This window comes from Lepisma saccharinum, chromosome 18, assembly GCF_977018435.1.
Source record: "Lepisma saccharinum chromosome 18, izLepSacc3.1, whole genome shotgun sequence".
Taxonomy (NCBI): Eukaryota; Metazoa; Arthropoda; class Insecta; order Zygentoma; family Lepismatidae; genus Lepisma; species Lepisma saccharinum.
This window is the reverse complement of record NC_139246.1, coordinates 38,648,577-38,675,632: the sequence shown is the minus strand read 5'-3', so window position 1 is coordinate 38,675,632 and position 27,056 is coordinate 38,648,577. Positions and strand designations below refer to the sequence as shown.

The window sequence follows — 27,056 nt, the reverse complement described above, 5'->3', positions numbered from 1 at the left end:
TGACTCCATGCTACCTCATACAATGGAAATTTATCAAATATCACACATAAATGGCCATAGAAAATAACAAGAAATAGAACAAGAAATGTAATAAAATTGTAGGTATTCTTGAAAACTTTACATCACAAACATAACATTTATTTCTGTTTTTCTAGCAAGCCATAATCTTGTTCATTACTGTTGAAATGTATAGACAAATACAGGAAAAGTAATCAAGTATCAGTTTAAATAAAAAGTTAAATCTTACCTGTAACTCATTCGAAAGTTGAAATAATAGTTTTTATTTTACATGTACAGTACCCCAAAACACAATGCAAACACTACCAAAATTATCAGTTTCTTTCTCCACTACAAAAAAGACCTCAGGCTGTTTTACTACTCTATGTCAATGGATGAAGTTTACAATTTTTGCTAAAAGTACAGTAGTATACAAATCGTCATTAATGGAAAAACTGTATAAGTATAAGCACAAATGTGATATGTTCAATTATTAACGATGGCTTATGAATGAGAATATTTTTTTCTCTTTACATCTAAATCTATGAAGCAAAGAGTATCCAATGTACATGAATTAGTGAAGAGATTTCATTAAAAAGAGACAAACTTGTAAAGTTGTCCCAAACACTCCATATACATTATTATAACAAGAAATTTGCAATACACTATGCAGAGAAAAACAGTTCATATATTTACTGCCTATTACTTCCTAACCACTTGTTTATTTCTATCATTCAAAGTCTACAAATTGACCCGTATGAATCTTTTACTCAACATCTCTTTACTTGAAATCTTATATTTGTGCATACTTGCATGTGTTGGATTCATGTTATTTCTTGTTCCGAAGTTCAGTCTGTTTCTGAAATGAGAGCAGCACATGTGTGTATGCAGCATCACACATGTGACTGCACTTGCAAGGCAACTTTTACAATTATCACAATCTTTCCTTTAAAGCAACGGCTTTGAATTCTCTTAGTAACACAAAAATATTTAAAGCTGGTCCCAATGGACTGGTTAAACAATGTCACTCCTTAGGACAAAAGTTTTCTTCTTTTTAAATGTTGGCAAAGGGTAAGTATATTCCCTATGCTCTATTCAGTGGTGTTTATAATTGGGAGTTTTCAACCTTGATCCCCTAAAAATGTATTTTAATCTCAAGAACTTGGGTTATTATAATTGTGTTGTCTTAAAAGTTTTGATTTGCAAAGTACTAGTGGCATCCCTGTTGGAAATTTTCAGTGTTTACAGTAGACAAATTCTAGTGTCTGCTATGAAATGTACTGAAAACAATTGTAGGTCTACTGTACAACTACTGTACACCATTAGTACTGCTACTGTACTGAAAAAAACAATGTGAATAATAATGCATAATACCTGTTACAATATGTTATAAAATCATTTATCGACTCCAGGAATAGATAGTTTTTTCATTACTGATATAGATTTTTTTTCCATTACTGATAATAGTACTGTTTTCATACAGCAATAAACTGAACACAATACAATATGTTAGTTGTTCAATTATGTTACTGAAAACATTACAAGTACTTACCCAAGTAACCACCATTGGGCCAATGTCAGTTTTTACGTAGGAAAGGTTGGCTTTACATTGGTTGGCAAATTGACGTTGGTCTTACGTTGGGCCAACGGTGGTTGCCAACGTTTGCCCAATCATGGAAAAGTGAGTCAAAATCAGTTTTAAAAACAACTTTTTAATGCTAAGACAACATTCAGGAGAATGATGAAAATTCTAGAGTGTACAATAAGTGACATGTAACAGTGTTTCTTTTCGAATATTTCAGTCACAGCACATACTGGAAATATAATATATTTTTAATGAAAGTAGAAGCTATTTTTAACTTGCAGTCACACACCAGTCCTTTGTCAGCCGCCATGGATGAAAGATGTGTTGGGAATTGCTGATTATTTGTCTCTTTTGCTGTAGTAGAACAAGAACATTCTTACAGGTATTCTTGTGAAGATGGTTAAATAATGTTTTGTGCAGACTAAATTCCATGAAAGGTGGAAAACTAAGTAAACTCTAGAAAGTTTTTTGCTACCACTTGAAGGTATGGTGCCTTGAAAACAATGATACCATGTGACTGAGAAAGTGCTGTGTATTTTTTTTTTATTATCATAAATAACTTGAACTATTGTTTACATTTGGCCTCACAATAAATTATGTATATATCAGAAAAAAAAAACTTATCCATTCTTTAGTTTTCAGTACGTTGTGCCAACGTAAAACCACACGTTGGCCCAACTAGTAAAACCATACGTTGGCCTAACGTAAAAACCACACATTGACCCAACGTTGGAACCACGGCCAAAATTACCGTTGGCCAACGGTATGTTTTTGCATTGGACCAACCGTTGGCCAACCATTTTCAGTACGGTTGGCCCAACATTGAGCCAACCAGTTTTGGTTACTTGGGTAAGACAGGAGAGACAGCTCTGCTATTAAAAACAAAATAAAACATTAGCAGTACAGTTCATCAACTGAAAACAGCTAACAAAAGTTTTGCAAAGCTTCCCTAAACTGTCTCAATGTCACCATGTTAAACCATTGGAGCATTTGCCCAGCTAAGACTCTACTAAACCCCCTCCCACTAATATTTTCCACTTCAGGTGTTCATTGCATCCAAGTACATCTCAATCTTGTGGGATTTGAATCATGGATCCGATTAATGAAATTGATATCAAAACCCCAGATTCAATATCCAAAGTCCGGATCCAATATCTGAATCCCAAACCTTGGATTCAAGATTCAAATTCTGGAACCAGAATTCCAAATCTTCTTTACTGGAATCCATTATGATCTACTGCAATGCAATTGTAAACAATGATTTATAACACAATAAACTCCCCGTTCACAAAGTTTCTCAACACTCTCCTACAATTGTTCATAACAAAAGCCCATTTTGTTGCAACTTCGATGCAAAATCTTTCTTTAACACCCATCTAAAAATGACTTCAACACCCTTTCAGAAAATAATGTAAACCCTGGAAATGTAGATTGTACAAAATTGTATTTCTATATTAAAAATGGACTGGGGATTTTAATAAATATGCTTAAAATAGCATACTTTGTTGCTATTCTAGTGGCCCAATTTGATCAAAATGTGTAAAAAGAAGTTCCCCACCCCTCTATATGTTTTATATGGCTATTTTTTAAGACATAAAAAAGTTATGTTTTTCAGCATGTGCACAGAATTACAGAAGACGAATTTTGTCCTAAGGAGTGAAAGTATTTTGATTAAAGTTTTACATTAAAAAAACAGCTACACCCTCATCAAAACCAATAGCTATGAAATGTTCAATACACGAAGAAAAAATATATATTCAACCACATTGCACGAGAAGATAATATATTACATAAAGAGTAATAGATGCAATAATTTGGCACAATTGTTTTGACATCAAACTGATTAGAAGAAAATGTAGTTTATTAGCAAAACAAACTACCACATTGAAGATCTGAACAGTTATATTAATATTAATTATTAGGGATGGACATTTTGTTCCAGATCTGATATCCCAATCTTCAATATAAGAATTAATTAGAATCCGACATCTGAAAATTTTAATCTGCCCATTCCTATTATCTATAAAGATTGCTAATTCTCTTAAGTTTTTTTCTTTAATGTTACACTTTTGAATTAAGGTACTTTGCCAAGTTGAACACTTAACTATGCAAATACAAAAGAACTATGATTTAATTTTGTACATATTTTACAGATAAAAAGAGTAACAGGCAGGTAAAGTATTGTCAAAATTTTATGTAAACACTAAATAAAAGAATATAATTATTTTGAATGGGTACTATTGAGTATAACAACTTACACAAAGGATGCCTATATTGTTTCTTCTTTATGTAATAAGGAAAATTTATACTGAACTAGCTATATATACAGCACAGCATTGAAGCACAATTTATGTAACAAACTATTAACACCAATGCATTTTGTGGAATAACAATCTGTAAAAATACCATAATACTATATAAATATGAAAATCGTGTTTCTAAAATTTAATCCAAGAAATTAACATTTAATTGAAACACCAATAACTGTACGTACATTGTTGGCTGATGTTGATCTTAACGTTTGATTCTCAGTGTTGTCTCAGTTTGCAACTTGTTGATTTGAGCAGCAGACAATATATTTAGTTTTCTGGAGATACTTCAGAACATGAGATTGTATGCGAGAAAAATTCATACTTCACAGCGTCTTGCAAATCAATATGTGAATGACAATTACAATTCTATCAGAATTAATTGAAAAACGATAAAATGAATGAAATTGTTTGAATTTTCAATTTTAACTCAATTGCACAATTTCTGAAAACAGATTTATGTAGAGTTTTACTGGGAGGGAAGTAACTAAAAAGTTACAATTTAAAAAAAAATATATTGCCTGGCTTGGCTTACAAGTATATTTGAACATAATAACTCCTGTTGATAAATTTTCAACTCTATGCAAAACAAATGCATTATCACAGAACAGTTGCTGTGCTTGTAAGTGTGTGTGAGTATAAAGTATTAAACATATGTGTCATCAAAAGCTTATTTACTGCATTGGAAATATATTTCATGATACACAATAATTTTTAAGTTATCATCATGCACTAATTCTATTCTTGCCTCTCTACAAATTAACTTTATACGTTAATGATTTTGTTCGACCTCTCAATTGCATTCATGATAATATCATGATAATGCAATTTTATTTTAGCTAGCTAATTGTAATGTAATTACATCATGACTTGTTCTTTATTTACAATGTTTCTTTTTTTCCACCCAGGAAGAGAAATAAGCTAAGTGTTCAATAAATGAACAAACAACATTTCTTCTCATAATGACACACAACAAGCACATAAGAAGTTATGTAGTGTGTGCGTGTGTGAACTCAATATAAATTTTCACTTTTAAGTTTGGAAAGTATATTCCTCAACTACAGTCTTGTATCCAAGAACCTATTATTGGCATGAAATCTTACATATTCTGGTCCAGTATAACCGTACTTGTAGACATTATGCATATCAAAAAGAAGCAAACCTAACATTCATTTGCTGAGTAAAAGAAAATAATTCCTGTTGGTCTGCCATATCTTCCCTATGTTGCAATAATATGTATTGTCTTAACATCATCAAACCCATACAGAAATAATGCAAAGCTGCTACAGAAAAATATAATACAATATGTTCTTAATGGCACTAAAGAAATGCTTCCCCGTAGAATTCTTGCATATAACATTTTCAACTATTTATCAGTAAACATAAGGAACATGAAAAGATAATATGTATTACCCTGAAAGTAACTACAGAACAGAGTTCTGTAACACATAAGTATAAATGCCACAGAAAATGCATTGCCTACTGTTTACCAACAGCAGTAGAAATTAACAGTAAAGACTTCAACACAATAGGATTAAAGAGTATCACATGAGATTTTTCCACATGTGCCGAAGAAAGCCCTTAAGATAAAATCAAACAACTTGCATCTTCGGTTCCATCCCAGCCTATGGCATCTCCTTGCTTCACCTTTCTTCTTGTAATGTGTCTCCTTTGTGCTCATTGGCTATCTCCCGAAGAGCAGGTAGTGAAACGTCCAATGAGAGTTTTCTGATATGTAAAAAAAAAAAAAAAAAAAAATTGGATCTCACCCAATACTAAACCACAGAACATGGATTTACATTCCTAGATTTTACATTTTTTCCTGCACACTAGCTTCCCTGGTTCTGGTATAACAAATTATTAATATTATTTCCCAGATGTATTATTTTCCCCACATATAATTGGGGCATTCAATTTGAAAGTGCCTGTGAACCTCAATTTTAAAAATTAAATGCAATGCTGTAACTTTATCCTATCTTCTGAGTGAGCAATCTAAAATTGCCATTTGGATGGAAATGCCAGTATTATACATAATTAAGTTTGAAGGTACAGTGGAACACTGATTTTACGTTCCTCGGTTCTACATTTTCCCGCATTATACATTCATTATTCATGGTCCCAATAGAGCAAAATGCTGTAAAAATTTCCTCGATTTTACATTTTCCCGCATTTTAAATTTTTTCAGCTTGGTCCTCTAAGAAACGTAAAATTGAGGTTCCACTGCAGTAGGCATTTTACATATTGTTCGTTTATTATAACTTCTCGATTTCCTTTTGTTTTCTATTGTGTTCCACCCATGTTACATTTCCCTCCAAACTATATTAGAATAATCAAATAATTTTTCTCTCTTCAGGTTCAATATTTTTCTTTTCATCATTTGACAATTCACAGAAATTAAAATAAATTTCTTATTAAGTGAAGAGGCAGCTGGAAATTTTTCCAATTGGTTGTTCCGATAGCCAATAAGAGTTTTTAGAGACTCTATCAGAACCGATTGGTCAATTGGTTTCTATTGGAAAGTATTTAATTGTTTTCAATATATCGCTAATGAAAAACTCTTATCTATACAACTGTAAATGCAATGGAAAAATCATATAGAACAACCAAAATAAATCTCTTGTTTCATCTGTCCAACCCTTGACACAATATTGTTCACTTATAGCTAAAAATCTGGGAAAGTATTTTAAGGGTAGTTATGTTTAATCAACAGTGTTAAGTTTCATATTTCATTGCACAGAAACTGTACAAAAAATGTTGCTTAACTATCAGTAGAATAGTTACTAATGCCAAAAATGCAGTCCACGCATTCCACCTGTGACAATGGAATGTCCCAATTGATGTTCCATTGTATTTATCATATTCTTGAATTAAATATTAATATTACTAAATTAAATATAAATTAATGTTATTAAACTTAATATGTTTTAATTATTTAATATAAATAAAAATAATAATATAAATATATATAAAAATAAATATTAATATTTTAAAATTCAAAATAATATATATTAAATACAAATTCTACTACAATATTTTCAGGAATGTGAAAGTTGTTCACGTTATGGAACTTTAGACATAGTACTATATTACTACCAGTTCCAACGTGGATGATGAGCATGAATGAATGCGTTACAATTTTGGGGTGCATGGGCACATATGGCCATTTTGCATCCTTCCAAGTATATGAGGAAAAATTCTCTTATCTATATCTTTTACTTTAAAGTTAGAAAGGGGTGAAAAGAGCCCCCTGAAAAAATATTAAAAGTGCAAGTTGTAAAAGGACTTGCACAGAACGAACACAACACATTAAAAAGTAGGGACATATTTTGAAAAAAACTTCCTCAAAGATAGCAAAAGAGACCTACTCCTCTCAAAAAGTTAAAAACATTTGCTAAAACACTGTCATCATCTCCAAACAAGGATGATACATTGTTGGGAAGGAACTCTGTCTGAGGAAAGTGTTCACCGAAATTAATTGAATTTAATAAACAGGTACCCTGATACTTTAGCATGTTTCAGGTGTTCATTAACTCTGCGTTGGTCACACATGGTCTCTCGTTCTGGGTGTTTGATTTTAACGTTGTTATTTATCAATGATTGTTTTGTCAACATCCTCTCTCTGTCTACCTGAGTTTTTAAAGTTCCTCTTTGCCCCACTATTTTGTTTTCAGTGTTAGTAAGATATTCGAGCTGCTAGGGTGGGTTCGTTGAAGCTGCTTGCTGTCCGAGTCCATGCTCAACTTTAGGCATACCTAGTTTTCACTGATAATCCAATATGCCGTTCCATGCCCGATTAATGAAGAGTACCTTTTCATAATTTTATAGAATTTCAATTTTTATAGTTTTATAGAATCTGAATTGTTGAAAGAAAAGATCTAATCATAATAATTGAGGATTTTTACATTTTAGACCATTAATTTGGTATATTTTAAAAACCTGGTCTCTGAGACCGTGCATGACCATCGACCGCGACCAATGAAGGGTTAATAAGTGAAAGTTATCACCTGTACAATATATAATGTGTGTTCAGCTAAACTCCATTATTTGTTATGTTTACACAAATTATAGCAGTCAAAACAAAGGCACTCAATTTGTATTTGTCTCATTTTTACATGTTTTAAACCATTTCTACCACTTTTGGCTGTAGCGGAAATGAGGATCTGATTATATTGATGAAGGAACACTCACACAGGAACACCAATGCCTAGATCAGGACTCAAACCTGGAATGGTGATGGTCGACCTCTCAAGGCCTTTGGTCACTGAGGTGAATGATCATTGAAGCAAGGTTCCCATTGTTTCACAAACCAAAGGGAATACACAGAAAGGAGGCAATCTTAAGAACATGTCTTCGTGTAACATTTCTATGTCTTTCTCTTGGAAAGTTGGAGAAGGAAGCCTTGAACTTTCTTTATTAATTTCAACCCCTTTCAGCGCACTTATTATATTTATAATTTCTCCTTCATATCCCTTTGTCTTTTATGAGGCTTACTATTGAAACTTCTTGCTTCATTCATCCTTGTGCCCTATTATTGTTTTCATACTCTATTGCTATGTCTTTGCTATGTCTTCATGTCTAATTGTGGTTAGTGTAGATTGCTATGTAGTGGAAGGTTCACCTTTTGATAAAATAAAGAACCAAGGTGTTGGAAAATAATACTGACATAACAACTTGCAAATATACGTCACTGTGTATGGTAACTAGTATTTTCTGAATACAGTAATGACACTTTCGCCAAAATCTTATTGCAAACATTAAACTCGCATAGAAAATTTATGATTTTGGGTGAACTTTAAAGATTATGTGGCAAATGTGGTGAAACACATGATAAATACCTAAGTACCAAAAATATCATAAAACATTACATTTGTATTATTTTGCAATTACATATGCATGAAAATGTGTTACCATGCACAAAATAAATAAAGAAGGTACTTTTGTTTGTGTAAAAATTGCATTGTAGAGTAGTATAATTTGGCAGAATTTTGGGAGAGTGCCGTGCCTAGACCAGTCAATTTAAATATATGCTTTGAATATAGTATTTGAAGTGCAGGGAATAATCCCCTTAGCTAGGATAATTTATGTTATGTTTCCCAACCTATTCCAAAGGCTTGAGCAAAAATCCCACATTTAGAAATTCCACTTTGACAAACTATTAAGAAATCAACTGCTAAAATAACTATGCAAATGTATTTACAGATGGTTCTATCACTTCTGAAACTTTATAGCAAGAAGATATTTAATTTATTCATACATAATTGTATGTATGTTTATAACTAGTTTATATTGAAAATTTCCATCGTCTACCTGAGCTTCAATTGTCTTGTGAATAGTCTATTATACAGGGTTGGGCAGAGTTCAACTACCATTTTCTGAGGTTGGTATCTCTGCCGGCCCTGCAATTAGGATTGTATTCACCTTTGCCAGTTGTTGTACCATTCTACACCATTTGTTTCAAGATGGAGCGTTGGTCAGCAGCTCACCATGCATTTACTGTGGAAACGTATTTCAAAAACAGTGAAAGTGTCGTAGTTACACAGAGGAAATTCAGGCAACATTTTCAAGTAGGCCGTCACGGTCGTGTTCTTGATCAACACACAATAAAGAAATGGATTGATAAGTTAAGACAAACCGCTTGTGTAACCGACAGTAAACCTGGTCGACGTGAAATAACTGTTCGAACTCCTGAAAACATTTAGAGGGTAAGATGATCTATCGACCAGAATCCAAGACGATCTGCGAAGAAGCATGTCTCTTTTCTGCAAATGTCAGTGCGATCGGTGCTGCGTATTTTGCATGACAATCTCCATTATCACCCATACAAGATACATGTTGTTCAGGAATTGTCAGCATGTCATTGTGAGTTAAGGAAACAGTTCTGTGTAGACTATGTATGGTTACAAAACCAAGAAAGGAATTTGTTGCACAATTTGATGATGTCTGATGAAGCTTATTTTGAGCTGTGTGGTGCTGTGAACAAATAAACCATGCGATATTGGAGTAATCAAAATCCACAACAGTTGCATCAAAAGCTCCCTCACAGTGAGAGAGTTACAGTGTGGTGTGCCATCACAACTTTCGGGATCGTAGGGCTGTATTTCTTCGAGGATGAGCATGGCTGTGCAGTAACTTCAGAGCGATACATGCATATGCTGGAACACTTCATGATTCCACATCTTTGGCAGTTAAATGTTGATCTCGCCAGGGTCCACATGCAGCAAAATAGAGCTAGAACACACATGGCTCACCAGTCCATGGCTACTTTGCGGAGTGTTTTCGGAAACCATGTGATCTGCTGATTTGGAAAACATTAACTGGCCTTCCAGCTCACCAGATCTATTAGTGCGTGATTACTTTCTTTGGGGATATTTGAAGAGCAAGGTATTCTCAACACAAGTACCAGACATCGCCACCTTAAAACAAAGAATTCAGGAAGAAGTGCGTGCAATTCCGGGAGATATGCTTGTGCGTGTGATGGAATCCCTCAATCACAGAGTCTGCGAGTGTTACAATCGCAACGGACAACATCTACCTGATGTGATTTTAAAAAAGTGACCATACAAATGGATACAGATGGTTGTGTAACTACTGGGGTATGTAATGGCAAGCCTTTCTGATTCAATTTTCATTAACAATACACAGTTTGCGTGATTAGGGAGTTATTTATTTCATGTTTAAAATGGTAGTTGAACATATATAGCATAAGATATATATATATATATATGATCTATCTATCTATCTATCTATCTCTCTCTCTCTCTCTCTCTTATTTATTTATTTAATGTCTAGAAAATCTTCACATTATATTTCCAAAGTTATGTTTTATATGCTTGCAGCATATGCTGTGCTCCTCCCAGGAAAAAAAATCTAAATCAGCTTATGTCACAATACATAAATAAAAGCTACTTATTTTGTTATTTTACGAAACTTGAATTAACAACATAATATGGCAAAATGTCAGTGTCAATAAGACTACAACATTAACACAATGAAAACATTTATCCTTACATGAAACTATAGTCATGCTCACCTGTCCAACAGCCATTCGTAAGATCCAGGTGCCGAGTGGGACCTCCCGTTTCTCTGAAAATGATCCATATTTGCACTGTGAAGAGGGTTGCGGAACGTTCGTTTCTTGAGCATAGACTTCACAAGGATCAAAGTGTCCAACTTTGGAATGGAACGTATCACCTGCAACACATCTTCATCTGTCACTTCTATCAACACACAGTTCTCCTCCTCGGAAGGGAGTGGACTAGTATCATACGCCGTGACCCATGGATGCCGCTGTTTGCAAAGGAGATTAAATTAGTGGTTAAGTGAGCCTTATGAAACAACAATATACAAAGATGACATTATAACTAGTAAGGAAAAGTTAAACTAAATATGGAACTACACTGTTAAGCTGAAATTCCAACGTAATAAACAATGTGTTTTTTCTTTTACTTTTATTCTTATTTTAATGACGCAAGGCCAATGTAGTGAACAATATGTTTTTTTTTATTTTTATTATTTCTTTTAATGATGCAATGCCAATGTGTTTTTATTCTTATTGTAGTGTAATGGAATGATGTATTTTTATATTTTTACTTTGGTGTAATGATGTAATACCAACGCACTACACAATGTTTCTACTTCTTTTGTTATAATGATGTAATGACTAAATACTATTTTGCATCTTGATGTTTTCCATACCCTTTTAATCAAGGGTCTATGTGAGAAAAGAAAATTCAAATTCAATCTAAATTTTATGGCACAGCAGGCCCGTCAAGAGACTTTGTTTTTGTAATGATAAAAATATATATCATGATTTTTATCGCCAATGTAAGTTAAAATTTTTAAAAAGGTCCTAAAAAGTGCTTGTTTTTTAATGATCAAATATTTGTGTTGTGCTCTATCTTCTTTCAAGAACAAGAAAAAATAATAAACTTGATTAAATAGAATAAACCAAGAATGTAAAAGATAAACCATCAATATATTTTCTGTGAATTTTCTTCAATCTTACAAGGCTAAGCACATTTCTCCAGTGTAGCAAAGTTTTTGAAGTACAAGTCCTGTGGTCACTCACAACGTAAGTAAATGTTTGTTTTATTTTATTATTTTGCATGCCATTTCTGCTACTTTTCTCAAATCACAGTGATGAGAGTTCTCCCTCCATGGCTGTGCAGTCTAAGGTGCTGTGCTTTGGATTCCAACTGTGGGATGGCATGGGTTCGAGTCCACCTGTCTTCAATCTCTGGGTTTTCTGCCTATGTATAGGACCGGTGGCCACCCACCATGCTGAAGAAATTCAGGAGCTACGAGTGAGAAGCGTAACCCAATCTGGGATATCTCCTATACTGACTGAGGGTTCGATGTGCTGACCCCATTACCGGTTGAAGATCTCCACACCTCTAGGTAGATTTGTGGGAGGGAGACTGGAAGTTGGGAGATAGGCTAAAGCCCTTCCAGGGCTGTAGAGCCACAGGTTATGTTATGTTACAGTGATGAGAATGAATGATGAATATATGATATTGATGCAGGGATACCCACAAGGCACAAGACACCCATAGCCAGCCTGAGACTAGAAACAAGGAATTTCAGTATGGAGATCGAAAACTGAGCACTGAGCTAGGAATAAATATTTGTTAATAAATTTTAAGTTTTTCAGGGAATCAAGATGGGAAAATTTAAAATGTGGAAAAATGCAAACAATTGGGAAGATTTTACACTATTGGGACCATGAGGATTTGCATAATAAAACCATGGAGAGTTCCACTGTATTACAAAAAATTTTGTCAATATCTGAAATTTCATTAAAAAAATTATTACTAATCCATCCAGGCTATATCTTAGTCAATATCTTGAGATGCAATATTAATACTTTATAGTTAAATACTGTACACAACACACCAAATACAGTGCTAAGTCATGTTAAAAAGTATACATACGAGGTTTGTTCAAAACGTATGCAAGCTTAATTGTTTTGGCATAAACAAATGTAGTTTGGGAGGCGTGGTTTGATGCACGTATGTAGGTGATCCTAATGTGCATTTTTTTTACAGCCTGCAGAAGCAGTCACTCGCCGGCACATGGCCGATGAGTGAGTTGGTGTAAGTGAGCGGCGTCGGAATTTCGTTTTTGACAAAATGACTGAAAAACTTGAACAACGCTACTGCATTAAATTTTGTGTCAAGCTTGGAGAATCCCAAATGGAAACGATCCGCAAGATTCGACAGGGTTTCGGGAATGAAGCAATGGGCACTACACAGATAAAGATGGCCGCATGTCAGTGGAGAGTGAAGCACATTCTAGTAGGCCCTCAACATCCATAAATGAGATCGTCATTGACCAATTGAGGACCCTCGTGATGCAGGATCATACAGGGTACAACCATCACCAAGGAGTACTACCAAGAGGTTCTGCATTGTCTTCGTGATGCTGTGAGATGAAAACGGCCAGACCTGTGGGCAACGGGCAACTGGCACCTCCATCCCGATAATGCACTCACCCATTCTTCACATTTGATACAGACTTTCCTGGAAACGCAGCACACCTGTGTTTCGTCAGTCCCCCTACTCTCCCGACATAGCTCCATGTGATTTCTGGCTTATCCCCAACCTGAAAATGCCCCTGAAAGGAACCAGATTTCTGTCCAGAGAAGACATCATGCAAAATGCGACGGACCAGCTGCACGCAATCCCAAAAGAGGCTTTCCAGCGATGCATGTATGTTATGAATAGGCTTACCATACATCCGGGATTAGCCCAGACAGTCCTTGTTTTTTAGTGCTGTCCGGGGTGATGTCCGGGATTTTGAGAATCTGAACATGAAAATATCTACCAGTATTGAATATTGACGACCAGAATTTATGACCGGTAAGGATCGATTCTTTTCTTTCTTCGAGAAATCGACTTCCAAACGGTTCCGTTTCCATACTTCCATGAGCATCTTGGTTGTATTGCAAGTGTGTGAAGTAACTCGTATACACGTTTTTGATAATTATAACTATTTACAAGGGCTTTGCATTTGGCAATGGGCAGCTGAAAGTGTGTATTTAACGTTAACCTGCAGCAGGAATACAAATTATTGAAACTGTGTAACAACAGTGACAGTGAACATGTGCAATGTACACTCCGTAATGGAGTATTTTCTCTTGCACATAAAGGAAGAGGTGATATTGAAGACCAAGTGAAAACAGTTAAACATAGGAGTGCTATTAATGCTACTGCTTCAACAAACATAAGAGATTTTAGAAAATAATGTTAATATTTTTTCTTGTACAATTTATAGTTTAATGTTCCAATAAAATGTTAAGGCTTTTAAATAATTTCAATTTATTTTTGTAAGGAAAACTAAAATTCAGCAGTAATGAGTTGATCATGAACATGGTCCTGGGTTGGACCCAAAAAAATATGGTAAGCCTAGTTATGAACAACAATAAAAATATATGAATATGTATCGATTTGTCAGAAAGAAGGGATGCAATGCAGTGAATACTGGTGCACCCAAGGACTTACAACATTCGAACTGCAAGCGTGATAAATCTTGACAAGTCCATCTGTTTCATGTATTACAATCAATGTTCAAAATCAATCGGTACTTTCCTGATTACTGAAAATCTACTACAGTAACATAAGCTAAAATTCGATGCTATTTCTCCTTACATCTGGGAGCAACTGTATCATAATATGTAAATAGCTGCTTGACAGATGTACTGCCACTAAAAGTATAATCTAGAATGACTCTGCACATGCCATGGGTAGATTACAGTGGAGGACAGAGGGGTGTGTGGGGTTGTTTCACCTCTCCAATATACTTAAACTAAGAATGCCTGGAAGAGATTGTCTCTGGATATTAGCGGTTCTGGATGTGTTCTCCAGAAAAATCCAAATTTGAACTCATTATGCACGGAGTATTCCAGGGATCAATATTGGGACCGATTCTCTTCCTCATTTATATCAATACTCTACCAGACTATCTAAAACCAACAGATACAGTTCTCTATGCAGATGACACAAATATTTTATGACATGGCTGCAATATGCATAACAATGAAACAATGAAAAGATTGGCCGACTGGATGAATCACAATCACTTTTATATTAATGAAACAAAAACTTTCCAAGTAAATTTTAATTCTAATAGAACTTCAGAAGAGAAACTACTTGTCCTTTACAATGGAAAATAAATAGAAGAAATTCCAGAGAGTAAATTTTAAGTTTATGGATTGATGCAAATCTATTGTGGGATATACATATATATACAATATCCGAAAGGTTGAGCTCATATTGTTACATGTTCCAAATCCTGAGGAATATCCTAGCAAAAGATATGATGAAAACTTTGAACCATGCAATAATTATTTCAAGAATAACATATGGGATACCATTTAGGGGACTATCATCAAAAGTATAAACTATTTTCAAACTCCAGAAAAAAATTGCCAAATAATAATGAAAGAAGCTCCTAGAGCACCTAATAAACTAATTTTTAAACATCTTCATATATTACCAGTGCCTTGCTTATATATTTTAGAAACAGTTTCATTCATACACAAGCATGCACACTTATTTAACCAAAATTACAACTTCCATGAACACAACACCAAACAAGTTTAATTTAGAAACCATAAGATTACAATTAACAAAAAATACTATTGACCACACAGGATTAAAACTATACAATTAAATACCAATGTATTCAAGAAAATGAAGAAAAAAACACATAGAAATCATGTCAAGGAATTTCTCTTGGAGAATATGTATTACAATGTGGATGAATTTTTGATAAGTAACAAATGAAAAAAATTCCATTGCCTACTTGCAATGTGTATATATACACATTTAAGTGTACACAACATTTCTATATTTACAAATTTGATATATCTGTATTATTATTATGTGTATTCTTCTGCATTCACTCAATAATTTTCTGTACTATTCATCATTGTGTTGTATTATGTTTCATTCTATGTATTGTATGTAGATATTGTATTGTAGTATGTAGTGACTTGCAATTCATCCCGTGAAGTAGTATACTTTGTACATCATTTTAATCCATAAGAAAAAAATCTCTAGTGAAATGTTATTCAATGACAACCATGAATGTACTCATTCTAAAGGTGAATAAAACTATCTATCTAACATTACTCCCATCTTCAGGGATTTAAGTGCATAGATGTATGTATGCAACCAGTTTTTTTGTGTTTGATGTAAAAGGAGTTTGGTGTAGGAGACAGCCCAATTGAGTGGCATCTCTCTCACATCCACATTCCCTGGTTGACTATCGATTGATAGATTGATTTGGTTTTTTACTTTACTTCGCTAATTGTGAAGATGAGGATGAATGATGAAATTGGTGGACACTCCCAAAGAACGCCCATGCCCAGGCAGGGATTTGAACCTGGAACTTCTGGTGTCATAGCATGCTATGCTAACCTCTCCACCATGGACGTCGGCCTGAGTTGACTATCGCCAGCCAGGCTGTGCCTGTTTGCAGACAACAAAAAAACAGGAACTTCAACAGTATTAACCACCAAAAATCTGGAAGTGTTGAACTACTTAAAGTCTCTCTCTCTATATATACTTCTTAAACCCGAAGGTTTATGGCTGCAGCAACACAAGCTTTCCATCTGCCCTTATCCTGGGCAAGATCAATCCAATCTTTTCCATCCTTACCGATTTCCTTTAGGTCCATCTTAAAGTTATCCCTCCATCTTCATCTTGGCATTCCTACAGGTCTCTTACCATCAGGCTTCCCAGCAAGAATCCTGTAAATTCCTCTTTCCTCTCCCATTTGTGACACATGGCATGCCCACCTAAGTCTTCTAATTTAATTATTCTAATAATATCTGGACAGGAATACAAATTATGCAGTTCTACATTATGTAACCTTCTCCACTCACTTGTCTCCTCATCCCTTTTAGGTCCAAATATTTTCCTAACAATTTTATTCTCAAATACTCTTAATGCATGAACTACTTAAAACACTTTCACAAATATGTGCTACGTATATCAAAAGATCAAGTTTAGATTTTAATAGAATAAATATTTTAGAATTTTTTTATGCATCATTTTTTAAAATTATGTTTTTTTTGTCATTTTAAGACAGCATAAAAAGTTATTTTTTCGAGAAGTTTTAGCTCATCAACTTTTAAGCCATGTTAATTATTTGGCATTTTAGAATTAAAAAAAAAAAGATGAAAACCAACATACCTTTATCTCAGGTAGCGTTATGCGTTGACTGGGATCCTTCTGCAACATCCGGCTGATCAGGTCCCGCAACTCCTCACTGACATCTGCCTTCTCCGGAAACTGAAGCTCCTGGTTCTGAATCTTAGAATACAGCGCTAGGATGTTCTCATCATGGAAAGGAACTTGCCCATACACAAATGCATAGAGGGTGACACCCATCGACCACACATCAGAGGCCTGTAAAGGAGACACATGTGTCAACTATTGCACAACTCATATTAATATAGAATATTGCAAAATAATAAAACTGTTGTGTGACGGGGCGAACACCTGATTTTATTGGCTGACGCATTGTCAATCTACTCTTACTGTTGCTTTTGTATCTTCCTAGTGCAAAACATGTTATATTTAAGTAGATATTCTATCACGTAGAAATTTAATGAAAAAATGCAAGTTCAATCACACCTTGGTTTCTTGCCATTGGTCTACCATTTGATCTACTGAGCCAGCCCTGGTTTTACCTGTATGGAGTTGTCTCTGTGTGTGTTAGCGCAAAGGGATCGGTTACATTTGAAACACTAATGACATTGATGGTGCCCATAATGGAGCTGTATGTTACATTCTAATTTGGCACACACAGGAGATGTATTGTAACAGTGATAAACCAGAATTAAAGATATGAATCTAAAGTTTCTATAATATAACACATTCTATCGGAACCAATTGGTCTATTGGAACTGATTAACCTATCAGAACCGATTGGTAAATTGTAATGAATTGGTTTCTATTGGAAAGTATTTTATTGTTTTCAATATATTGCTTATGAAAAATTCTTATCTATACAACTGTAAATGCAATGGAAAACTCATATAAAACAACTAAACTAAATCTCTAGTAAAGCATGCGAAATTTGTAACTTAGAAAAACTTTCCTATACAAAACTCTTTCAAATACATGAACATGTTTTTAACTCTGTAGCTTCATCGTGATTAGCACACTTATAGAAAATCAAAAAATATGCTGCTTCAGTCACAAATTGACATGTTGTTCTTCCTTTATACATGCAAAAACAGCAACATATTAGCAGGCACGTCGCCTGATAATGTTCGCATGAGCACGTGAACACTCATGTATCTTAAATTACGTACATATTAAAATGCACACATACGTATATTTTTATTCGAGAAAATACTATGTTTGATGTACGAGTTTATACACAAAATTTACTCTGACACGACTTCTTTCACGTCTGATAACTTTTTTTTTTAGATAGTTGGTAACACTGACCCCCCACGGTGTTCCACAGAGGGCGTTGAACACAATTGCTGTGCGTATTGCATAGAGCTGACAGCCAAGGGGCTGTTGGCCACTATACCCCGAAGATGTTCACTTCGCTGAGCGAACACTGATGCAAGCGACAATACTTCTTACATTCGGCACCAGAGTGTAGCATATACAAGGCATGTCTAGGAGGACTCGAAAAGGTCTGTGCTACATAGCTGCAAACTTTAGCGACAATACACTAAACCTGGCAGATTTTGAGGGGGAGAGGGACAATTTCCCCTAGGTCCTTCTTGCATTACTTCAAATGTAGCGTGATTTTGGGGGGAAATTGTTGAAAATAAATTGAACTGTTATTCTCACTTTTTCAATTGAATATGAAGTTACAAGGGAGAGGAGCCCGACCCTGTGGCCGAGTGGTTAGCACATCGCGCTGCGACGCCTAGGGTCCCGCGTTCGAATCCCGGTCGGACTTGGTTGTTTGTGAATGTCCATTCATCAATTTCATCATTTCATCACTCATCCCCATCTTCGCAAATTAGCCAAGAGGCACAAAACGCAAAGTAAAATAAACTAAATCAATCAATCAATCAACAAGGGAGAGGAGTAAATCTGCATTCAGTACAAAAACATTATTGTGAACACTCGTATGTGAACCGCATGCGACGCCACTGCATATTAGGGTAAACAAAGAATCTGACCCACAATACATGAAAAATTACATTCACCTGACTAGATTGCATCATTAAATGACTGCAATGCATACAAGGTGTACTCCACATTCTTAATCAAATAAACTGACATATTTAATAGGTAAATTTCTTTTACAAAATTAACATCAGAGTGCAGTTCAATTACCTCATTCATGCTGTATGGCATCAGGCACAATTCTGCTCATTCACATCTTTATCTGAGGAGTTCATCAAATTTAAACATTGTTAATTAGACATTTTTATGTGTGTTAATTACTTGATTTAATGTGCATGCACATTATTATCATCATTTGGTTTTCAAAAACAATGGCATCAATCAAGACATTTTCTTGGGGAACTGTTTCTATGTTTCTAACTGTGCATGTTTCTATCTCTACTATACATGCTTGACCATCATGTTAAATATGTTTATTAGACTAGGCTATTCAGGGGAAGTAAGAGATATTGCTTGGTGGCTAGAGTTCACTTGCTGGAAACGCTCCTCTTTTCTATTATCATGACATTTTCATCAATGTCTATGATACATGCAGCTTTGTCCCCTCTCCAAAGCAAATACAACATGAAATTTAAATATTTGTGCACAGTGTCATAATCAGGATTTATTTTCAGGTGGGGTCCAACTTTCGATGTAGTTTGTGGAGAAATTGTATTGGGAAAATAGTATTGATATAGCACCTTGCAATGTATGTGTCAATATACATGTTAATTGAGATTACTGTATTTATAAAATACTACTCTTGCAGGAAAGTTATGAAAACTTTAAAATCACTGAGCAATAAATATGTACTATTTTAATGGTCTTCTTCACAGAACATGTGCAAAATATGTTAAAATTCATGAGAAATACTAAAATAAATTATGTAAAATGTTAATTTTACTTAGTATGAATGAAAAATGTGTTTTAAAATGTTACTTTATCTACATATAACAAATTTTAGGCAATGATTAAAGCTTCTTGGTTTTGCTTTGATGGTGAAAAATAAGGTCCCTATATAGAGAGCATAACAAACAGCAAAACCAAAAATATCAGAGATTTATATAAAGGTGTAAATGAGTTTAGAAAGGGGTGGCAACCTAAAGTAAACTTGATAAAAGATAAAGACGGTGATTTTCTAGCTGACCCAAGCGATATTCTAAATAGATGGAAGAACTACTTTAATGACCTTTTAAATGTTCATGTAGGAGATAAATCAGAAGTAAATGAAGTCCACACAGCAGAACCACCTTTAGTTCCAGAACCTAACTTGACGGAAGTTAAAGATGCTATTAAAAGGCTAAAGAATAACAAAGCACCTGGCATTGATTTAATACCAGCTGAGTTAATTAAATATGGTGGAAATTCATTAATATGTAAAATTCATAAATTAATTTGTTTAATATGGAATAAAGAAGAAATCCCTCAACAGTGGAAAGAATCCATAATTGTTCCTGTGTTTAAAAAAGGTGATAAAATGAACTGCAATAATTACCGTGGAATTTCTCTACTCCCAACAACATATAAAATATTATCTAACATTCTTTTAACAAGACTAACCCCATATGCTAATGAAATTATAGGTGATTATCAATGTGGATTTAAACGTAACAGATCAACTACAGATCAAATTTTTCACATCAGACAGACACTTGAAAAAAAGTGGGAATATAATCAAAATATCCATCAGCTATTCATTGATTTCAAAAAAGCATATGATTCGGTCATAAGAGATAAATTATATAATATATTAGTAGAGTTTGGAATACCTTAGAAGCTTGTTAGTATGATAAAAATATGCACCAGTGAAACAGAAAGTAAAATTCGTGTGGGTATTAATATGTCTGACAAATTTACAATTCATGATGGGTTAAAACAAGGAGATGCATTATCTCCATTGCTCTTTAATTTTGCCTTAGAATATGCTGTTAGGAAGGTAAAAGAAACTAAAGAAGGACTAAAATTAAATGGTGTGACTCAGTTGTTAGCATATGCAGATGATGTAGACTTACTGGGGGATGATGTGAATACAATTAAGAATAATGCTAAAATATTTCAAAAAATTGTTCAAAAACAAAAATTGTAATGGTGGTCATTTTAATGGAAGTTTGCATTTACCATTTTGTTTTCCCCTCAGTTCTTTTAGTGTTTTCATTTGAAAATTTATATTTTCTCAAAATTTCGGGAAGAGCTAAGCTATCTCCTGCATACACTAGTGGCTGATGCATACACAAAAGGCTAATGTTGTATACAGACAAGAACAAAAACACATCAAATTATTATTCTTGCTTCAGTTTCAGTCTCCAAAGTCATTCTAGCCTGCATAACTGGAATTACCAGTGTACATTACATGGAAGAGAGGTTGACACTTTGGATTCAACACAGTATTTCCTCATAGTTCCACACACACTACATTTTGCCATCTTTACATGTCTCCAATGTTGTTTTGTTTTTAAAGGGGAGATACAACCACAGATCTATCAACCTTTGGATAGTAACTCTTACAAACCGTGAAACAATTAAGTGAACTGATGGTACATTACCTCACTCTATAGCTATTTGTTCAACATGTAGCAACATTCTTGAGTGACTTCTAGCATTAGTCTCATGTACCAAATACAACAGCTGAATGAACAGAAAATAAGATTGAGCCACATAATAAACAATTTTGTTCACTGAACGAGAAACATTCTTTCTACAACACACATTTTTTATCTTATGTATATGCCCAGATGAAAATGTCCATTGGTTCAACGTGAAATTTCAATTGGATTGAATTGAGTTCAATCAGAATCTCAACAAAAACCAATTGGAAATGCAGGACAATTTCCAATTGTTGAATTGTATCCAATTGTAAGGTTGCATATATTGGAACCAATTGCTTTCAATTGTAGAATCAATCAGAAATTTCATTAAAATTTTGTGTACTATATCAAATCATTGATATACTACTTCTCTAACCATTAAAACTGAAATATTTTTAGTATTATTCAGTACTACTAAATCACATATTGCGTGTGTGGCTACACAGACAAAGTGCAAATTATCAACATGATTCTTACCTTTCCACTGTACTTATTGTGAGGGTTCTTCAGTGCTTCCGGAGCCATGAACGCAGGTGTCCCAGCAGTGTTTGAAAGGAAGGCATCATTTCCGTCGAATTCATTGCACACCCCGAAGTCGGCGATCTGCACATGGCCGTTTTCTCCAAGCAAAAGGTTTGATGGTTTGATATCTCTGTGAATTATTCTTTGGTAATGTACTGGAATATGGAGAAAAAATATATGTATCAGACAAATATGTTATGAACTATCTTTATGTTCTGTTACACACGATCAGATATTTCTACTGTATGTATGCTATAAATAGAGCCTGGGCAGTGGGAAAATGATATGGTACCAAATGAGAGAACAAGTTTTTTTTTTTTTTAAAAAAAGAGAGAAAATTTAAATGAGTAAACATTGGGGCATCCTGTGAAGGTAGTGACACCCTAATAAATTAATATTATTGCCACTTTGCAAAGAGATAGATCTAAAAAAATTCTTGCTTAAGGGGATACAGAAATATTAAAATGTTGAGATTAGATTTGGGCAAGTGAACTAATTTCACAGCTTTGTAGAAAGGAGAAAACAGAATTCATGACACTGTAGTAATTTGTAGTAACTAATTATTTATATATACTAGATCTCTTCAATCATTTCATAAGGTAAGAGAACAGAGAATTTTAAACGTTTCTGTTGAAAACAATAAATAATGCATAAATACGAGGGCAAGTCAAAAAGGAAATGAACTTTTCTTCTTTTCGTCTGTAGGTTGGCTGTACAGCTTTCTGCGCTTGCAAGCCGATAGATGGGACGATAGTCTTCGCTTGTGGTAAGTTACAGCATCATCACTTCCGTTCGCTCTGCACTGTTGCGAAGTGAACATGGCTGCGCTACTGTCCGTGTGCACCACAGAAGAACGGCGTTTCGTAATCCGTTTTTTTGTGGTCTGAAGGTGTACGAGGAACTTGAAATCCATAGAAGACTTTCAGCACAATACGGTGACAATGTTTTCCGCGGCGAAGTATTTACCAGGGGATTGAAGTTCAAAAGCGGTCGAACAAGCGCGAAGGACGAGGAAAGAGCAGGACATCCAGCTACATCCACTACTGATGACAACATTGAGCAAGTCCGTGTACTGATTCTGAATAACCGACGAGTGACTATTGATAAGTGGCAAACCATATGCACATTAGCCATGGTTCTGCATATGAAATTATACATAACAGGCTTAACATTCATAAAGTCGATTGTCGGAATCCGTTCTTCTGTTGCATGACAACGCGCGTCCCAATATCGTCGCCCCACCGCTCAAACTTTTTAGAATCTGGGCTTCGAGGTGTTGGAGCATCCTGCATAAAGTCCCGATCTCGCCCCGTCCGATTACCATCCGTTTGGTCCACTTAAAGATGCTTTAAGAGGCCGTCGATTCGCCACAGATCAACAGGTGAACGAAGCGGTGCATACGTGGCTGCTTCTCAACCGAAAACCTTTCTTTCTCAGGGCATCGGAAAGCTTGTGGAACGTTGGACCAAGTGTATTAAAGTGCAGGGTGACTATGTTGAAAAATGATGACAGTGTAAGTTTCGTATTGTTGCTGTGAAAAATGAGTGCATTCACTTTTTGACTTACCCTCGTATATAATACTGCTATGGAAGTGTTCAATTCTGGAAGTGATTTACCCTATGTTTTTCTTTCAGTGCTTTGATCTCGAATCTTTTAGTCCCTATTATCACACTCTCCCCCCCCCCCCTATAGGCAGTTTAAAAGCTTTTAAACGTGGGTTCTAGTTCATAGGAGACCCAGGTTCGATTTACGGGGCGGGGGGTCTAAGGTCGGAATTTTTTCGGCCTTGCTCCCGCATAAAGCGGCTCACCCAGCCTCAAATCAATGAGTTCCTTGGTCAACCCGGGGAAGGGGGGTGTGTTAAGACGGTTGTAGCATGGTACTGATCACATCACCTCCAAAATGGCCTATGTCGAAAATGTGTACGACCCTACCGACACATCCCCTAAATATGCCACCCAGTAAAGGCACATAGTGGTTCGGATCCCACTTTAAACTGTAGGTCTAATCCCGATTAGCCTATCTGTGCATAAAGTGGACTTAAAGACAAACCTTAAATATGCCTTCATGGCACAGTGCTATATGCACAGGAAGCTTTACCTTACCACCAGCTTGAAATGTGGCGCTGAAGAAACAACATCCAGTAATTTATGGCAGTGTGATCAATGGACAGACGAAGCGTTTCCCGGGATACTGTTCACTGTGCACCCGATTTCAGCGCCACATTCAGACCTGGTTGTGAATATTTGAACTACTTCTTTTCTCGTCAGCATTTGCCGACATTTTTGCAAACAGGCGAAAATCCGAACCCTATTCCTATTTATACTAGAGGAAACTAAGTTTATAATATACATTTCCTCTCTATCAAGTTAAGACACACTTGTTAGGGGAGAATTTCCCATTAAGGCGCTGTTGGAAGTTAAAACGGGATACTTCTGTTTTAAAGTGGCTGAAATTTCAACTCAAGTTACACAGCAAACTGCGCTGAAACTTCGTACGAAATGAAATTAACTCCGAAACTTCTCGTGAAAGGAATGTTTCTCTTGCTGTCTCGTCAAGATGACTGATTTAGGGAGATACATGGAAAAGTTACTGCAGGGTTTGAACAGTTTGAAACGAGGTAGACAGTATCTCCAGGCGCAATCATAGCTTGAATCTTGAGCGAACAGAAACGCCATTTGTAACTGCATTGTTTCTGCACACAGAGAAGGATCTTACAGAGCCACAAGATGAAGCCAAATGAATCCCTTCGAAATTTCAACGCAGTGTTGCCACCAACTACGTATTTAGGAGTGGGTCCAAGGGGTTCGCACCCCCCCCCCCCACAAAGACTTACCAAGTACTAAAATTATAATGAAAATAGGCTTCTTTAGCATTTACTGCGTAATATATTGTTATTAATTTCCTCTGAACTTATTTCAAGGCAAGGATTATATATTGGGATCATATGGCTTTGAAGGACAGTAGCCCAACACTATTATTTATGACAATATGCATAAAATATTAATCAGGAACTTAATTTTCCACCAACTGGATATAAAATCCTTTTTTTTTTTTGTTATTTCAATTCTTCATCTATATATGACATGAATTTCTTTGCCAGAGCACTTGTTTCATGCAACGTCTTTGAGGGAAAATTCGTCATGAGACGGATAGATGTTGGTAGGAGCAGCAGCTGGTGGAACAAACACCTTGATGTTTGTTTCCTTATGATACATGTGCTGAACTTGTCTTGTTTTCAAACACGTTGTAAGATTTCAATGTTTAAAAACCAATAAAAAAATTAAGAATAAAAGACACACAAACGTCACTAGTATGACAAGAGGATATATTTTGCATTTCATACCATTTTGCGTGACGATCTTACCTCTTCATGGGGGTAATTTTGACCTGCTAGGAAAGTAAGCAGAGATGACGAAGTTACCCTATTTTCTGGGGTAATATGAGACATTAGAATATGCCAAGTTAGATAATGAATACGTGCTGTTATATCTCTATTCTTGTACAGTCTTTTTTATCTCTTCCTGTAATAATAACAATATAATATTAATTAATTTAAATATTTTAATTAGTATTTATTTAATTATATAATTTATTTAAAACCATGACCAGCAACAGGAGCCATCAGAGCAATAATATCAACTACAGGGGTAATTAGATGATTTCATCAACAAAATATATTATTAAAGCAGGAATAACATTTATAATTCTTACAATAATTCACTGATGACGAGATATTTCACGAGAAGGGACATATCAGGGACTACATACAAATCAAGTTATAATAGGACAACGATGAGGAATAATTCTATTTATTATTTCAGAAATATAATTCTTCGTATCATTTTTTTGAGCATTTTTCGAAAGAATTCTTTCACCATATACTTGTAATATAATTATTCTAATTTAAACATTATTGTTATTATTATCATGATCATTTCTATTGTTATTATTTTTATTACTATTATTATTACCGAGACACTTAGTTCAGACCCCCCCAAATATATTTCTAGATAGATGCCTGGTTACCATAGTGACAAGATAATGGACATTTCCATAACAACATGAAATATTTTATCCTGTAAATGTATTCGTTTTACGGAAATGATACAGAAACGAGACGTGCAAAATGTATCAGCGAGATTTATTTTTGGTTCTTCAACACTGCAAGAATTCTCATCCTGCTAGGATGAGTAAAAAAAAAAAATCACTTCAAAGTCCTAATAGTTGGAAAATTTCATTGTTGCAAGTAGTAACGCACGGGGAAAAAATCAAAATCTGATAACATCTTCAGCTCGCTCATAAGGTTAAATTTCCAAAACCTTCCCAAAAATATTCGATTTTTCAATTTTCGAAGAGATTTTTTAGGACACGATTTTTGGTTGGGGCATTTCCCCTGTCCCCCGGATTTCACACCCTCCAACTCCCCCCCCATCGACACACAGAGAGAATGAATGAGATGTAATAAATAGAAATATCAGCCACCTTTACGTGGTGTGTTCTGGGTAATTTCTAAGCATGCGTTGTTTATTATAAAGTCAATTAAATGATTTGCGATACAAAATGTTAATTACATTTTAAGTGCGGGAAAGAAACTAAAGATCCTTGGTAAAATTTTGAAAATTTAACCTTAATGTGCGAAATTTTGATTTCCCTCTACCTTTGCTTTATATCTTTGCCAGGTTCTCCATTTATGTGTCTTATTCGTTCTCTTTCTCTCAATTTTGGTTTCGCGATTAATTCGTTTTCCGGATCTTCTTTTCGCGCTTATTCCTGTGTTCAATTTTGGTTTCGCGATTAATTAGTTTCTCGGTTTTCCCTTTCGTGCTTATTACTGTGATCAATTTTGGTTTCGCGATTAATCCGTTTCTCGTTTCTTTCTATCGCGCTTATTATTGTGTTCAATTTTGGTTTC

General features: G+C 34.9%; 1 protein-coding gene across 2 annotated transcripts in view; it reads right to left on the bottom strand.

Moving 5' to 3' along the window:
- Positions 1 to 2,580: 2,580 nt before the first annotated feature.
- The window catches only part of LOC146002528 (calcium/calmodulin-dependent protein kinase kinase 1), a 596,212-nt gene continuing 571,736 nt past the window's right edge, over positions 2,581 to 27,056 (bottom strand). For both annotated transcript variants that reach the window (XM_083140440.1, XM_083140441.1), the window contains 4 exons: positions 22,097 to 22,296; positions 17,088 to 17,303; positions 10,922 to 11,178; positions 2,581 to 5,619 (listed from right to left, as the gene is read on the bottom strand). In XM_083140440.1, the coding sequence (XP_082996566.1) occupies positions 5,535 to 5,619; positions 10,922 to 11,178; positions 17,088 to 17,303; positions 22,097 to 22,296 (758 nt within the window). In that variant the 3' untranslated portion in view covers positions 2,581 to 5,534. The remainder of the gene's footprint in view (positions 5,620 to 10,921; positions 11,179 to 17,087; positions 17,304 to 22,096; positions 22,297 to 27,056) is intronic.